Source organism: Colletotrichum karsti (assembly GCF_011947395.1).
Source record: "Colletotrichum karsti strain CkLH20 chromosome Unknown Scaffold19, whole genome shotgun sequence".
Taxonomy (NCBI): domain Eukaryota; kingdom Fungi; phylum Ascomycota; class Sordariomycetes; order Glomerellales; family Glomerellaceae; genus Colletotrichum; species Colletotrichum karsti.
This window is the reverse complement of record NW_024065919.1, coordinates 724,361-742,242: the sequence shown is the minus strand read 5'-3', so window position 1 is coordinate 742,242 and position 17,882 is coordinate 724,361. Positions and strand designations below refer to the sequence as shown.

Below are 17,882 nucleotides of genomic sequence, written 5' to 3'. Positions count from 1 at the left end.
CCAAATGAGGGGTTGTCGAGTTTGATCTTGATCTTGATGCTGCGCAGGCAGACGAGCCAGGCACGCAGGCGGCTCGATCTGGAGCTCGAGCTGAGAGATGCGGCACCTCGATTTTCTGGCGTTCGTCTCGTCTTCTCCGGCGACGACGGTTCCAGCTTCTGTCCTCCGATGTCCCGCGATGCGCGAGGCTACCGATCAAGCCCGCGGATCTGGTCACCTGTCACCTGTCACATTCCCCGGGGGGACGTGCTGTTGGTGGTCTCGCTGATGCGGCGTCTCGTCATATTCTGTTCGGCGCAGAGAACGGCAACGGGAAGCCATCTCCTACACTAGGTGCGCCGCGGGACACGGAACACGCTCGCTTGGTGAGATGGAGGGGCTGATGGGGGGTATCCATCCATTCGTAAGCCGAGATGGTCAGCAGCAAAAAAACTTCGTTCGCGGCTTACACCCCGTAAGGGATATCGTGAGAATTCCTAGCGCATCCCGTCATCGAGATCCATCAGGGAGCCGAAGCGATCCAGCAGCGGCTTGTTGACTTTTGAAGGGGAGGGAACATTCACATGTGGTTTTATGGGCTTTTCCCCTCCTCTGCCTTCCCTGGTTGCGAATTGGTATGACGGAGGGGTAAAGACTTCAAAAAATGTCACTGGCGTGTGGTATCTCTCGATTTCGAGACAGACGAATGGTCCATCTCCCCCCGGGCTTCAGAATCCGGAGACGCGGGGAGAGACATGCGACTCAGAAGACCCCGGACATATGGTATTGAGGGCTGGCCACACCACCGCGTCCGGGGTGTTGGGTTTGGCATCTCAGATCGCATCTACGGTCGCAAACTCTCAAGAGGCATACCCGGATATGACCCAAGCTATCGCATATCGCGCGCATGAGTTCTGAAGCAGCTGTCCTTTGTTTGAGAACAACGACGATCGGTAGGCTTGAAGAGCACATGATTCTTCAATGGTTGCATGAGAAGAATACGAACGGAATACCAGCGAACGGTCTGGACGTTCAATCCTCAGTTTGATAGCCGGGTGGTTTGTAGCGCACCACTCATAAGATAGAGCCCTGCCGCGTCTAAACCGCGCGAGCATGCGGGTAGACAGGTCTGGCTGAATGACAGGGTAGTGGAATTGACTGAGCACGCAAGAAGCGACCTCCGGCACAGAGTCCGGAGCACGGCCATGAACCCCTGCAACGCAGGGACGCGGACGGCGGCGGCGGTCGCTCGGCCGGTGAAGGCCGAATAGGGCAACTCGACAGAACAACGTGCTGGCATGTCCAAAGGCATCGGCGTCGGGAGACATTGCTCAGGATCAGTATCGACATCTAGCCTCGCCTGGGAGGGCCCAGGAGGTGAAGGGCATTGCGAATTGCGGAGCGGCGAAGACGGCATTCCTATCACGGGACTCATGGCATCTTCTGCGCCGCTCGATGACTGATAGTCGGTATTTCTCCGCTCTGGAGTCTGGAGTCCGGAGTATCTCGCCCAGAACCGCGTTGCGCTCCATTCTCGAGCAGGTCTGTCCGCTTCCAGACTCACCTCATCCCAGTCGTAAAAACCCATTAACGATTTTGCTATCACGCCCCTATCCACTCATTCTTTTGCAAGTACACGAGGGCGCGGTCGATTGACTTTTGCGAATCTCTTGGCCTGGCAGTTGAGGCATCGTGGGCGGAGGATCTCTTCGCGTTCCCCAGTTCTCCTCTTCCCCTCACTCAACCAGCCAGTCACCACAGGCGCATATCTCGCGAATCCCCCCCCCCCCCCGCCGCCTATCGCTCGTCTCACGTGAGAAGCTTTTCGGGGGTCACGATACGGAGAAAACTCCACAAAACGGCCGTTTCCCCCGCCTGAAGGAGGATCGACTTTTCTTACGATGGTGGCAAAATGCGTCTTCAAGTCCACGGACTTCACCCCTGCCCCGGCCGTAAAACTGAGGCCGCTTCATCCACGACACGAGGCTGTCGTCCAAGAACTGGTTCTACTCCTACTCCAGTGTTTGAATGGAGATGCCAATGTGACCTTACGGCCCAAAGGGTCTCTTCCAGACACAACCAGATGAAACACTACAGCAGACGATCATGTCCATCCATCAGGAATCAACATCTGCGGTCTTTTTCATTTCCTGGACCATTGAATGGCGATGTCCACGCACGGCAAGGACCCCGCGTATCAATTTCTGCGCACATCGTTGGCGCTCGTGCTCTGCATCCGGGGAAACTCGCGCAAGGCGCATGATCTGCGGTGGTCCCTGAATGGGCCGGAGGCGATAGATCGTCTGGGGGAACCAGATGCCCCCGGGGGCGAGGTCAGCCAGATCCTCGCAGGAGCGTCGTCGCCGGCGACGTTTGACCGAAGGTATCTTCACTTTCCCTGCCCAGATGCCGCGGTCGGTCACTCACCTTGGGCCCTCGAGACAGGAAGTGAACTCCGAAGCCTCGGGGCAGAGCTGGAGGCGCACCTCAGGTGAGCTGCCCGTTCGGTCCATTTGGCGCCGGCCGGGAGTGCCCCGGAAGTCAGCGGCGTGACATTCTGCAGCCCTGTCGCTCGTCACGCGGCGAAAAGGATCCTCCACCAGTCGGTAACGGTGGCTAAATCCGTCGGGTAAATCGCGACTCTGCTGGCCACATGGATTCACCAGGCCAGTCGGCCAGTCCTTTCTCTGCCTTCTGGAGCTGGTTAGCTGTCACCCTAAGGGTATCGACTCCTTGCGCTAAATAGATTGGGCTTCAAGCGCTCCAGACCAAACGGTCTGCTGCACGAAGGGTCCTGGACGACTTCAATCAAAGTCTGCTGACGGATGGCGTTGCAGGACCCCTTCAGATTGTCTTCCCGGCCGGGACCAAGGAGGACGGTGTGAACGTCGTCTTACAACTCATTCAATTTTCCATTCAATTTTGCTAGTCTCGTGTCGTTCTCCGACAAGGTTTCTAGGCAATCTGGAGGCCATAGACTCTTCTGGACAGCCTTGCGAGACATGCCAACACGACCTGCAAACCTCACGCCAACCCCACAACGTTCGTGACCAGATCACATCCTTCGCAACCCCTGGCTCCGAATCTCACGAACATGCTCCTTGAGGGACTGGCAAGATTGTTCGCAAGTCCAGCTCACCAAGAGACAAGACTTGGTCATTCTGTCGAAGGTGCCAGACATTTCCAACACACTGTCGCAAAGAAAAAGCCCGCAAAAGCGGAGATTAGAGTCTTCTCCTCCAACTTTTGCCTCGTGGCAGCCCAAAAACGACGTTGGGGTAACCTCCAGGCTCCTCCTCACCGGGCTCACCCCCTCTCTCGCAGCCTGAGGGCAGAGAAAGCAGTTTGATTGCAATCCCGAGCAAACCCGAGGACCAGTGGAGACCTCAAGGGGGAATACAAGTGATATTGGTCCAACCTGAATGCTGGAAGTGGCAGGCGTAAGCCCCCCCTGACCGAATGCGCGGACTGGGGGATGGGCAACAGGAACAGGACCCTGCAGACCGAAGTTGTCCCAGCCTTTGAGAGCGCTCACATTACGCAGACCCTGGTCTTCAGCTGTCTCCTCTTCGCCGTTGCGCTTTGCTGGAGAACACCGCGCGTGTGACATGGGCATCTTGGGGGCGTGTGTTGTGTGTAAGTCCCAAAAACCAAGAAAGAGGAGAAACTGGCCTGAAGACCGTGAACAACGTTGGGCATTTTCTTCCTTGCTGTGGACATCGCAGACCTGGTCGTCTTGTTCAGGGCTGGTTCGGTCTTGGAGAAAGAGGAGAACCTGGAACTGATTCTTCTTGGGGCGGGCTCCGCTCCGGAATCACCACCGGAGTTGCACCGAAGTGCCATCGTGTCGAAGTTTTGCTAGCGGCCCCCGTGTAGCCTATCCACACCGTTGGGTCTTTTCTGTTGTGCACTTTCACGTACGATAAACGAGGAGTAATTCTCGGCCAAAAAAAAGAGCGTACTCGAAGAAGACACGACTCTACATCGAAAATACCGATCGCAAGGCACGATAATCCACTTTCCTTTCCGCCAGAGGGGATCGTGTTCTCCCCCGCATGCTGCATCGTCGAGAGCCGATCCCGTCGGGTCGGATGCGTTGAGTTGCGTGTCAGAGGTTTTCTTCGGAACGGGCTCCGTTGCGGAACGACGTGGTCGCATTCGGTCTTGCCTTGGAATTACGTCGTGACATTTCAAAATTCAGGGAACCAGAATGCCATTTGCCCGACTCTAGCAGGCCCATTCCGCGCTCCGTTTCCAACTTAAACAAGATATTTCCGCACCAAGAAACTGCAACCGTCGCAGGAGGTTGGCAAGCCGTGGCATAGCTCCAATATCAGAACCGTGGTTCCTGGATCTTGAAGAATATCCATCCCGGCAACGGATCATTTGATTTACGTACTCCACGACATCTTGGCCATCAATGTCTAGGAAATACAATCCGAAATCAGGGTTCACACACACACTAATTACCGTCGCTTCCATCCACGCGCCACTCACACACACACATCTCAAGACCACCATTTTCAGGGTCTTCCCAGTCCACCGCCTTCCGATTCTTCTTCTCATCTGATGTGCTTTAGCCTTTGCCTTCCAACCGGACGACGACGACGACGACGACAATGCCCCGGATGAACGTTTTACACCTTTCTTGTTTCCACGACAGCTGAGTTTCCCTAAACGGACCCGAATTCCCGAGCTAGCGGAGAGAATGCCGAGGCAGGTCCACACCAACCACACTCACTCGGCCGTGGGTGACCCCTCGCCAAGACCGTCTCTCCGCACTTCGAGGCTTGCAAATACCGTCAGCCCTGAAGATTGAGGGGAAGTCGACGTGGGCCTCCACGAAGTTTCCCCGGAATCCTGCCTGCGTCCCATATTCCCTTCTCCAGATATGTGGCGTTCGGTCAGCTCGGTCTTTGCATTTCTCTTTCCTTCTCGGGCAACTTCCAGCGGCGACTTGATGGGCCAGATGACGACTCCTATGTTCCATGTTTCTGATATCTTTCCGTCAGTGACGGCGAAAGGACATGGGCAACAAGAGCCGTGATCCCTGAGCTGGATGGGGGTATCGCCAAACGGGGGGTGTAAACGGACGTCAAGTCAAGAAACAAATATTCAAAAGTACTCTGAATATTTGTTATTTTATTTTTTGTCCTTGATCCGTTACTATGACTAGGTTTCTTTCTTTGCCGTCTCGGGGGCTAAGTGCAGAGACACCTCCCGTCCTTCGTTTGTTCTCATGACTTCTTAGGATATGCGGGAAAGAATCCGTTTGCGGATTGGGAAATGACATTCCTTGTAACCTGGGGTCGATGATTGTAACCCCAAAGAGTCAATTGCCTATTCTAAACGAAAATACTGACCCCAGAATTCAAGCCTACAGATCTATCTGCCTTGTCGTTTCGGAATGTTCCTTTGCATTCTACTTTTCGAAGTGTTGAAGAACAGCGTGCTCTCCAAATAGGCGGTGACATGGGCATTGGACGGGTGGTGGTGGGTGACATCGAGGGCGACGTGAATCAGCCGTTCTTTTTGTTTCTCGGTATTCTCTGCATTGTCATTGGACATTATTCGACCGAGCCTCCTGATCGCCGTTCTTTGTGCCGCAGCCCCAGGCTTCAGCATCGCATCGCTGCAACTCGAATGTTCCCGTTTCGCTCTGATCCGGGTGTCTTACTCACCTTGCGCCCCGAAATGTGTACACAGCTGACCTGCCCTACAGCAGTCGACCCCCAAAAATACCCTCCTCGTCCCTTTTCTCGGCGGCGTTTATCCGTTGCGCCTTACGCGATGCCGCAGACTGGACCTGACGTTCTTGGCTGGGACGTCATGCGGGATGGGTTGCATCTCCCACGCTGTCGAATTTCGACCAACCCAGCGTTCCAATTCCGTTTGTTCTCTGTTTCTGCCCAGTGTTTAGTCTATTCCAAGGGCGTGTTTACCGGACGGAACATGGTTCTTTTGATGTCAAGTGTCATCAAGCGGGTGAGATTGAACAATCAAAGACATTCGCGGGGCCCGGGGGCCCGGGGCGGTACCGAAGGACGGTAAATCGGAAGTTCTGTTCGAGTGTGGTGGTATTCTCATTCAGCTTTCCCGCGCGTCTTGTTTTTTGTTCGTCTTTGACGGCGGCACCATCCACATCACCCTGACAAGCTGCTGACCTACGCCACGGGCGGTCTGGTCTCAAGGCACAAGCGATTCCCATTGAGCAGGAGCATGGGAATCAAAGAGAACAGAGATCAGATGTGTCTGTTTTCGGCATGTTCTACTACCCCGCGGTCTTCTTTGCCCGCACGCTTGTGTCTCTCCAACGGCTGCCCGGCCAAACCGCGACTGCACAGGTCCCGAGGGGGCGGCGGGAAGCCATCTCGGCGCTAGGCGCAAGGCGAATGACCACCCCCTCCTGTCTCTCCGGTCTGGGGTCGGACTTAGGATAATATTTTCGATTGGTGTTGGAAGTGGTAGCGATTGAAAGCTAGTTGGTTCTGCTGACGCGCGGATGCGGTGTGAGCCCGCACTTGCGGAGAGAGACATACAGACTGGAGTCATGTGTGGTGTGTTGTGTCCGGCGACGAAGTCGCGCCGGATCTGTTATTTACGGAGGAGAGTCAGAGTCCGAGATGCGGTGAAGAATGCGCTATTCACCGCCGGACTCCCAAGCGTGCTCTACTGCAGGAACTGCGTCGTCTTGGGCACATGTAAAGGGTCGCAGACGCATTTGCTGCGACATGAGGGCATCGTCACGAGCTGTGCTTGGAGTCAATCGACCCGGGCTCTATGCATTCTGTGCAGCGGTTGTGGCGCTCGCCTGCCTCGGTCTGTCAGTTACACGCCCTACCAACAGGTTAGTCAGGCAGACAGAAGGCCAGTCAGGCCCCCACGTCTCGTTGGAGGCAGAAGGTCATTTTGAAATGCGGGTGGATATCACTGAGTTGTCCAAATCACACCCAAAGTACGCTGTCAGCGGTAATCAGAAGCGTTTTGGACGAAAGGAAGTCAGCGGTAGGGCTGGGGACGGGCCGCGGCGGTGCCGCGAGGTTGGCTGACCGTCAGCGCAGCGTGACATTTGGTCCCCCAATTTTGGTGTCTTGCGAGTTGGTGAGGATTGGGTATGATTGATGCGTTGGCGACCGCCGCGGCTGAGCAGACCGAGGGCCGGTGGGGTGGTGTCAGGTGAACGCTGATCTGGCGCGGGTGAGGTGATGAGTTATTTGCGTTGGCGACGTTGACCGTTGGAAAACGAGGTGTTTCTTGATGATAGGATGTTGGTTGGTTGGTTGGTTTCAAAATGGCCTGAGATGAGCGACACCTAGGCAGGCAGACGATTACAATCAACACTGCTTCGTTACACGCCCTCACTTGCTCACCGTCCGAGATCCCCCACATGCCAAGCTGAACTCTCGGCCATTTCGGCTCCTTCCATGATGATTCGGCCCCAATGTAGGATTCTCCAGACGATTGAAGAACGGAAGTGGCGTGGATCTTGCTGTCGATGATTTAGGCTGCGGGCCGAGCGAATGGAGTGATCTTAGATGTGGCGTGGTTGTTTGAATCCTGACGTGGGGGATTGAGGGATTGAAGAATCAGCAGACCGTCGGTGGTCTTGGAGCAAATGAGACGCTGACTGCCCGTTTCTTTTTTGGTGGTCAGACGTCGCGAGACAACTCACCGGTGAGGTTGTGGAGACTGTCATCTTCAATACCGGTGAGGAGAGTACAAGGTCAGATTGCGGCACTGGTGTTAGTCGGAGGAGAGAGGTGGGAGCGGCAATTCGGATCGGCTGGGTCCGCGGTGACGGCCGGGCCTCCGGCGGAAGTGGGGTCTCCGACCGGAGCACCTGCGTTCAAGGATTCGGGGGCTCCGATTCCCCCAACCTCACTTGCGTTGATGAGCCTCAGCAAAAGATAAAGCACCTCTTTTCTGTTCCAAACCCCATCAGCGGCCTTCTCTGCTTGGGACATTCTGAAGACATGGGGCAGATCTGGCGCCACTTGGTCCGGTGACGATGCTTATTCACTCAAGCAGCTCACCGCAACATGCTTTGTACATCGGCAGAAAACACGAAAAACGAATATGCCGTTATGATATTTCTTTTCTTATTTCTTGTAGAGACGACGCCTCGACTGATTAACACAGTCTCGTGAGCCGGCAAGTCGAGGCGTCATAGCGTCAGAAACATCATCTCACGTCTCAAGGTCAGACCACGAAGCATCAAACCCTCTAAACTAATCCGTTTGAAAAACTGAGGCTCGAATTGTAGTTTCATTGAAGCGTAAACGTTGTGGGTATGACTCCAGCATGTCAGCTGGTAAACTACATGTGCTTGCGGCCTACGAAGTACCTGGGACCATATACTACAATAGAATCAGGTTTATCGGATTAATACCATGGAATAGATTCTCTATATGATATCATTGGCCTTCTCGCGAAATTACATCCAATTTTTGTGCGTCAGAGGACAGCTTCAATTGGCAACTAGCCCTGGACGGCAACTGCAAGTAGCCGACCGGCTTTGGAGAGCCCGTCGTCTCTGTAACGCATAGACTTGGACAAGAGGCACACAATTCGTATACTTTCCGATCCAGCAAGGGGCGGTGTCGCCAGTCCGAGCACAGAAGCAAGATTACTTCAGCCTCGAGGATGCGCAACGTTGCAGAATTTGACGGCACAATGGTAGCCTGACTCTTACGAACCCGGGGTTGGGTATCACAGCCGGACACCTTTAACGTATCCCTCTGCCGGAGCGACGTCCTGGATCGACACAAAGCAGCGAGGGGAGTCTGCCATTCGCCAACTCACGCAGTGCAAAATCAGGACTTGAGGGTCATGTGCAAAAGTTTGTGCAATGAAGTCAAATTTCAAATGTCTCGCGTGGAGTTCCAGAACAACGTTTTCCCACGCCATTTTGATCCTTCGCGTCTTCCTTCCTCCACGGTTCACGTTCGAGTCTCAAGGACACACGGTATCTAAGACAGACGCAAGTTGTGCTGTCAGTACGCATTCCAATGGCAATAGGAAGGGGTCGCAGAAGCAAGCCACAGGAGGTCAGAGGTCCTGCGACCTCAATGGGCAGGCTATACGAGGCCGGGGTCCTCCGCGTGAAACGGCGCGGGCCAATGTTACGAGCTGGAAAGCGATCGCGCGGCCCGGCGCATCTCGCAGCCAGCGGATTCCGCAAGCCGAACCGGGTGGGGGAACATGTGGGCGGGCGTTGTGATACGGACAATCAGCCTCGGAGCGGGAGGGAGTGTCGTCCAGCAGGCGCCTGTTGTGTTGCGGTGTATGGTAATATGTCCTCCCCCAGACTGCTGGAGAACCCTCTTGTTGTCTGGGAGGGTGCGGCATGGTATGACGGTGCTCGGTCTACCCTCTCACGGCGCGGGGGGCTCAGAGCGGGATGCATGTCCCGTGGGGAAAGGTGGTGAGACGAGGGAAGAAGAAAACTTGAAGAAGTGCGGAGGAGGGTACTGCATGGGGTCAGATCTTGGCCTATTTCTGGGGGCTTGTCATACCCGTGGCGGATTCAGGTGGTCACTTGCAGTTTTGTTTATTGCTGTTGTGTGATGTGTACGAGCCAGTAGGCTTTTCCATGACTACCATTTAGAATCGGAGATATGGATGGAGGCATGATACACCGAGAAGGTCTCGGACTCTGTTTGATACGCAAGATAACTTCGTCATAATTGGAATGAATCAAAGGCTTGGACCATGGCTGAGCAGATTGCGGGCTCCTCTTCGCTTACACTGGACATTTCTCACACCTACCCTCGACAGCTACATGTAGCTTCTTCTTGAAGCACGCGTCTGCTAAACCTCATCCTTCCATTCGGTCCGGCCCTTCTGTTCTGGACTGGCACACGAAGGGAAGAGCGGGATTTGACTTCGTTGGGAAGTCTTTCCGGTGAGAGAACTGGGGCCTGGTGTGGCTCGTAGCTGACCGAAACGTCAGGGGTCTTGATCTTCGGTGTACCAGGTGACTTTTGGCAATTCTGCGGCCCGGGATTTCGGCCCAGATGCCTCTTGCGATCGCGATCGGGTGATCGAAAACACAGATTTGCACTTTGGGCTGCTCCCAATTTCCGTGAACTTTTCCGTTCAGTTTTCCGTCTTGGCGGCAGAGTTGAAGTTGTCGATCGTCAAATGTCAATGAAGGAAGGGTAGAACCGTCCGTTGACTTGAAAGAAGTTGAAGTCTGTCAAGGCAAAAATACCTGCTATCCCATCAGAAAGCCACCGTCAGCTCATGTGTTAAGCTTCGCCCAGGGCTGAATGGCACTGGAGCAACACGCGTAGGTTGTCATGTACCCCAGGTTTCTCGGACATGTTACACGCGGGCGGTTGTAGGTGGCAACAAAACGATCTCTATGAAAGACGGGACGAAAGGCAAAGAAAATAATAATAATTAATAATTAATTCTCAAGAATCGATTTATTGTTTGGGAAAAAATTCGTTTTCCTATTTTCCTTGTCCCAGACGTGTAATGACCCCCTGGAAACATATCAAACGACCGATGTACCGTTGTACCACAGGCTTCGTTGACAACACCCGAATGCATCACGTTCCAGGAAGTCGGTTCTAGGAAATCCAAACTGACGCGTCGTGTATCAAAGACCGACATTTCATCGTGCCTCCGGTACAGTATTGTCGACAATGATACATAACCATGCAGCCCGTCTTCACCGGTGGCTTCTGAATCGGGAACTCGCGTCGTTTAGGCTAAACGCGACGGATAATCACGCCCGTCCTCACCGTTGAGCGAGAAAACAAAGCGTAACAGGGGACATTGAGAGCTCTCACACGGTGTAGGAATGCTGCAATGGCCATTCCATTCTCTGATACGTGGACCTGTCAGTCCTTCTGTACGCTGACGGCAAAGCATGCGAAGATATTGCCTATCTGGCAGGTCCTGTTGCAAGTCTCCTTTTCACCAGCCTCCCGCGTAGATCTCTGTATAGAGGCGGTGAGGGTTTCAAACAACGCTCATTCCTGGATCTGCAAACAGAAGAGGATTGCGGAGGCGGAAAAGTGTGCACCATCCCGTCTGAGCACCGTCGAACTCCGTTTCTCTGCCAGGGAAAGGATGGCTCCGTCATGAGACAGCAATATTTCGCCAGAAGAGTGAAATGGGATGAAGCAATGTATTTCCGGGCCGTTGGAGTATACCCACGTGGGCCAACAGTGTCTGCATCATATGGGAGCATCTGCCGTTAGAAGACGCTTGAATTTGCGACCCGAGTGTGTTGTAAATGACCACACCACTAGGAAGTTATTGCTTATCTGGGTCCTTGCATAGACGACGGCAGCCTGGAGGATTCGCTGTAAGGGGTCTGGTCTGGTGACGATGTGCCGCGTTGAGAATCTGGGGTCCGGGGAAGCGTTGTATGGCAGCACCCGCAACCAAATTGGGAATTTTGACGAGAGGCAAGACGGTTTGGTTCGCTAATATCTGGAACGGAGTGTCGGGGCGGGAGGTGAGACATAAGAGTTTGCTTTTCTACGGTAGAGGTATCGTTCAGGAACGCCTCAAGTTGACAACGCTGCGTCCGGGCGCAGTTTTTGTTTTGATCTCGTGATGGCTTTCATCGTCGCAGGCTGAGATCCAATGCCACCTTCGCCACGCTGACCGTTGGAGTAAGCGAGGCATGTCTCTCGACCAACCAATCCGGCTACTCGACCCCTGCCGATGAGGAAACCTGGTTCGCTCTCTGTCAATGATGTTGATGTTGAAATTCATTTGGCAAATGCCACGATGATCAAACCTCGATACGGCCGAGTCGGAAGGGTCGGTTGTATGCCTGATGCCTTGTGATAACCAGACTCCCGATATTACCTTGGTTTGCATTCTGGGGAGGTGAAGATCCAGATCGGCGGGACCGGGATGTTTGAATAGAGCTGGGCTATTGGACCCTTTATTGGCCAGATGTGCAATCCAAGAAGCGAGGCAATCGGCGATGCGATCCGACTTTGATAGCACATGACCGAGGTTGAGGTATGCCACGTCAATCGACCTGCCGAACAGGAAATCGCATAGAACTTTATGATCGTGTGACACATGTTACTATTAGGGTGAACGTAATGGTAAGAACTTTGGCAAAAGCTTTCTAGACTTTTAGCTGTGAGCATGACATCGCTACCCGGATGCTCAGTAGATCGATGTAGACTAGAGCATTACGAAGGTGGATGGCTTGAATTGTGATACAGTCTACTTGACAAATGGCGATTGAGGACTTGTCACTGCAAGGGGTTAAAACGGAAGGCTCTTCAGATGCGGCTCGTCAGTAAACTTGTTGAACTCAGAAAGGAGCGCAATATAGAGGAAAGTATTCTTCACTACCTACTCTATACAATTCGTATGATACCATTGATCAATTGTAACTCCAAATGATATAAATGAAGACACATGAATACGAGGTTGAAGGGCAAGCTCAAAAGGGCGAAGTCAGACTTCAACATGGGTTGATTCCTTCCATTGACATCAACTGAGGACAATGTTTTTCGTTGGCCCAAAGTTCAAGCTTTATTTTGAAACGATTGTTAATGAATACTGTGGAACAACCGTTGCCCCCCCATCTTGGGATATGCTCACGAAGTATCCTCTGGCTTTCGGCCAACGATGCAGTACCTGCACATGTATGTCAATACTCACAAAAATAACGACAGATCAAAGCACTGATCTTGGTTCAAGAAGACTCACGATGGCCAATACGCATGTATGGCTTTGTTGTTAAGATCCTTGCGCACTTGGATGAGGAACACCTCAACCTCTGCACGAGTCCATCCGTGGCCACGCGTCAAGGGTGCCATGGAGAATGCTTCAAGCCCAGACTGCATGTTTTCGTTCTGCCAAAGACCAAGATGCTTGAATCTAGGATCTTTGGGCCAGGTGTTACTGGGCCACTTATGGACTATCATGCTGATGTCGACGAACCCAGCGTCTGATAAGAGGCCCTGGAGCGTCGGAATCTCCATGAAGGGACGACCGAATTTCTCCGACGCCTCTACGAGGAGAGTGCACATCTTCATGAGAGGAGTATCGGCGGTGATTGTTCCGTCGTCAGATCGTGGGACGATGTCGATCTCCTGCAACTCGATGTAGCCCCCTGGCTTGAGATTGCTTCGACTCTGGTGGTTAGCTAGGCGCTTAAAGTACTGGGGATTGCAAAATTGTACCGCAACTTGCAGTTCAATGGACGGCGGATAAGAGAAGACCTGAGAACTCACTCGTAGCACTGGCGTAGGTACAAGGGCCAATTTCCAATGCTCGATGTCATGATCCTGCTATGAATGTAATCGAATGGTTGCTTCCACGTCCAAGTCTCTTCAACATCGTCGATTTCGAAGATGACGTTTGGAGACACGCTGTATGCTGTCAGACACAGGGCAATTCAAGAGAAATGTGGGTTAGAGGACGGAACGAACAGGTCTGGCTGAGTTGGAGACAGATCAACGCCATAAACCTAAGTGGATATCCGTCAGTTCCATGACCATTCTGCTTAATAAAGAACCAGAAGAAAAAGGCCGATTCCATGGGGAAAAGGGCCACAAACCTCTGCTTCAGGGTGCTCATCGCCAAAGTTGAGAGCCCAGATGCCGGTGCCAGTGCCTACGTCAAGAACTCTCCCGACTCTAGTGTTTTCCTTGCAGGGAGGTGCCACACCAAGTCTATCCTTAAGCGCGAGAAGCCACATTTGGTGCTGAAAGTCTACGATATTGTTAGGTAGCCTCTTCCATAATTATTGAGTGGCCAAGGCAAATAACTTACCCAATCTGTCCTTCTCTCGCTCGTCATTCGGCAGATTATATTCTGGCCATAATCAGCATTTTACACCAGAACTCCAGCTTGTTTACATACTTCCGTCTTTGTAAGTGTGATATGTCCGCCCGTTCTCTTCACGGTAGTCCTTCAGAGAGCTTCTCAAACTAGTGGACGATGAGGCAATGCTCTGAATATGGAACGTGTAAACAAGCTGAACGACGTCTGTGGATTAATCAGGCTTGGACTTACGCTTATGACTTCAGACCTATCGTCCGTATCATGCTATGCTATCGGTTAGTCACTATAGTCACTAGAAAGATAGTAGGAGTATGATAATGGTTATTAGTACGTTTTCGTCGACCGCAAGCTGCGGCTCCGCGTCGCGTTGAGAAGCTGCGGGCATGTCCATCGTCTTCTGATCAAGGTTCAGATCCAGTTTACTCGGATTACGAGGGGGAAAAGGGGCACAACAAAGAACTGACAGCAGTTGGAGTTTGGGGTGGTCTTTTATTTTAAGGTGACCTCGCCTCATCAGGCCACGTTATTACACATAAACCCCTCTTCTTGGCTGCGTCGCGAGCCGGCAAATCAACCAACACCAACATGCGTCGACGTACCTGCTATAGGGTAATGAGAGACCCCGCAACTCACGAACTTGCACTCTTTACATTAACCCAACCGATGTCTGCCACGATGTTTGATTGTGGTGCCCTGTGTCCTCAAGATCGGTCCGGCTGCCTTCTTGTGCTCAAAGTTTTGGCAAGTCGGCTGACAAAATAATAGAGTGCTTAGTGCTGCCAACTCTAAACTTATGGAAAGCCATTCCAACCTAACGGCGGCTTATCAGATTAAATGACCATCTGCTTATACGATAGAAAAATGGGTATGATCAAAAGTTTAATTAAGTAAACATTACATTTGATGCAATGCAAAATACGATTTCATTTTCAACAAGCCAGTAGCGAGTTCAATGACGATGAGCTCCGATGCATTGCCCATTACAGAATCGAGACCGCAAGACATTCAAACCCGGTTCCAGACTCTCATTTCTCTTTTGAAGACCTATTTTTAACAATTTGATCCCGCATGCTCGTCTGCAATCTGCTCAGGCTATTTGGTGTCCAGGCTCATGATCAGCCCTGGGCCTTCTGGTCAAAGGCATTGGACAGAATCCCGACACCTCGGGGCCTGAAGTGTGAAGTTATTTGAGACGAAAATCACGAAGCTTGGTCAAGTTCGAAAATGACAGACCCCTCGTGCTCTGTTGCCGCGAATCTTCAGCGCGGGCTGTCTAAGAGCAGTCTCATCGTATCTAGCACAAATGGTCAAGCCTCAGGGAACACTTGGCGCAAGTGATGCAAAGGTAATGTGTAAAGGTAATGTGTGGCTGAATCTGTAAAGTACATATTAATATGTACTGTCTGCGGGATGTAGAACGTACTGAATTGTATGAGTTCATATGCGCAGTGAGGCGTTGCAGTTCATCCAGGTCCCCAGCCATTCCAAATATATAAGTCAATCGACCCGACAAAATACGCTTATTGTTGGTTGTTTTAAATACAGGGGCATCCTGATCGAGAGAAAGAAGTGTTCGCATCGAGGACAGTTGAATTCCAACTTCTCTCCCACATTCATCATGGCCACAACCGACAAGTCTATCCCATCTCCCGGAACTGAAGATGGTGAAAGCCAGCAAGGCTCAACGGAATTACGCGCCGCCAAACCTAATGCTCGACCAAAATGTTTTGGTTCAACATCACAGGAAATTCTATTCATCATAACTGCGACCATGGGCGTGGCCATGCCAAATGTCCTGCAAGGATGCACCATCGTCATTTCATCGTTTGTACAGGCTGGCCTTGGCATGACAACTTCTGAGATTACATGGATGACGGCTTCATCGGCGTAAGTCTCTCTCCTCTACTATTATACTGTCAGAGCTACGTATCCGTGCCGGCATTGACATGCTTGCTAGCTTGACGTCGGGCTCTTTCCTGCTCTTCTTTGGCAAAGCGGCAGATCTGTTTGGTCGGCGATCCATATTCATAGCCAGCATTTTCTTCTTCGCCGTGCTTGCCCTGGCGACGGGCTTCTCGCGCGACGGAGTCACGCTGGATACTCTGAATGGACTGATGGGCTTGGTGTCTGCATCCCTCCCCGCCGGTCAAGGCATCCTTGGGAACATCTACGAGGCGCCGTATAGGAGGAAGAATTACGCATTTGCATGCTGGAGCGCCGGCAATCCACTGGGCTTCGTCTTTGGCTCCATTTTCGGCGGCATTGCCACGCAACTCTTTGGATGGCGCGCATCCTTTTGGCTGCTTGCTATCATTTATTTCGTGGTTACTATTCTCGCTTGCTTCACCGTTCCAGCCGATGAAACCAAGAAACTACCCCTGTCATTTCAGTCACTGAAGCAGTTTGATGTCGTTGGAGCAGTGTTGGCCATTGTCGGTATTGGTCTATTCTCCACCGGTCTAAGTATCGGACCCGATGCTCCTCAGGGCTGGAAGACGCCGTACGTTCTCACTTTTATCATATTGGGACTTCTACTCGTTATGACATTCCTGTGGTGGGAGTGCCGATTTCCGTATCCACTCATGCCAATGGATATTTGGCGTGATAGAGAGTTTTCTCTGGTATGAGCACGCTGAGTCGCCAAACTGACTGGACATATGTGCTAAACTCCTGCAGCTCATCGCAATTGTCTTCCTCGGGTCCATGGCATTCCCACCCATGACCTTTTTCGTCGCCTTGTACCTTCAAGAGCTCTCTGGGTTCTCTGCCCTGATGACGGCTGTGCACATGCTTCCAATGGCCGTCAGCGGAATCTTAGCTAACGTAGGTCTTGCAGACCCCTGAAGTACACATACACAATTTTGCTAATACACTCTATTTGCTTAGATATTCGCTGGTATGGTGCTTCATGCCATCTCCAATAGACTGCTGGTTGGCATAGGGGCGGCTAGTTACACAGTGGCCTTCCTTCTTGTCGCTGTTCAGCGATCTGGTGATTCCTACTGGGCATTCACGTTTCCGGCCCTCGTGATCGCCGTGATAGGAGCTGACTTTGAGTTCAACGTAGCTAATGTAACTATTCCAAATCACCACCCAGATGTAATCTATCCGGATTGCTATAGCTGTATTGCTGACTGGATTTCTAGATGTACGTCGTCTCGTCACTGCCCAAATCTCAGCAGTCTATCGCAGGATCTATATTCCAGACAGTCTCGAAGCTCTCTGTCACTATTGGCCTTGGGATCTGCACAGCTATTTACAATAGTATGTCTAAGAATCCTGCCATCTCAGGCTACTACGCTTATGACTCGTTTGAGCCGTACGCGGCAACGTTTTGGTTTGCTATGGGGAGTACCTTCATCAGTATGTTTCTTGTGCCGTTTCTCAGGATCAAGACGCAGGGTCATGCAGTTTAGCACCTTATCTCCGAACTGTTGATTGAATTCGATTGTAAAGTCAGCAGGCATCTCTAGAGGCTGATTTGTTGCGCTCTCACCACCGTTTGCTATTGCATGAATCCGCAAATGTTAGATTCACATGATACCCTAAGGGGCAATCAGAACAGAGCCTGGGTGTGAAGGCCGCATTAGACTTTTTGGTTCCTATCGACGGAATAAGTAAGTCTCGGTGTTACGGTAGTTTCATATAGTTTAACCTGTGGAGGCTTCTAGAGCAGAACGAAATGCGATAGAGAACGTGAAGAGAACAGAACAGGAGCGAGAGATCGGTGAAATTTCGTAAAGTACTAAAGCCTCACGATATAGATGTTTTGTATCAAGTCAACACATAGAGAGCAAATTGCAGCTTCCAAGAATATGAGAATGTGAATTTACCTGTGACCAGAACGTCATCAGTGAGTTAAATTATGTGAACATGCCGGCGGCTTTGCATCAACTCGCTCGTTGGAATTATGATCTACTCAGTATTAAACCTGTGCAGCTGCAGTCAGCAGACCATCCAGAAGATAATTGTGCACCAAAACCGATCCCGGATGTCGCCGTCGCCGCTTGTAGTACTGGGGGGCCACTCCGTATCCGTGCTTCCACACACCTCTGCCGCGACATCCCACGACTTCTCGTTCGACGCTAGGCCGGGAGCTCTACTATCTTGCGCTGCTAAATGGAACT

The 17,882-nt window shown here is 52.0% G+C and overlaps 2 protein-coding genes across 2 annotated transcripts; one reads left to right on the top strand and one right to left on the bottom strand.

Moving 5' to 3' along the window:
• Positions 1-12,671: 12,671 nt before the first annotated feature.
• On the bottom strand, positions 12,672-14,146 carry CkaCkLH20_06551 (uncharacterized protein; the record flags this gene model as incomplete). Its single annotated transcript, XM_038889268.1, has 8 exons — positions 12,672-13,095; positions 13,203-13,340; positions 13,401-13,438; positions 13,529-13,683; positions 13,744-13,785; positions 13,834-13,924; positions 13,987-14,019; positions 14,087-14,146. 8 exons carry the CDS (start codon positions 14,144-14,146, stop codon positions 12,672-12,674), a joined length of 981 nt encoding a protein of 326 aa, XP_038745566.1.
• A 1,227-nt stretch (positions 14,147-15,373) lies between these two features.
• Positions 15,374-17,171, top strand: CkaCkLH20_06550 (aminotriazole resistance; the record flags this gene model as incomplete). The annotated part of the gene is made up of 5 exons (XM_038889267.1): positions 15,374-15,642; positions 15,713-16,376; positions 16,432-16,578; positions 16,642-16,827; positions 16,902-17,171. 5 exons carry the CDS (start codon positions 15,374-15,376, stop codon positions 17,169-17,171), a joined length of 1,536 nt encoding a protein of 511 aa, XP_038745565.1.
• Between the last annotated feature and the right edge of the window lie 711 nt (positions 17,172-17,882).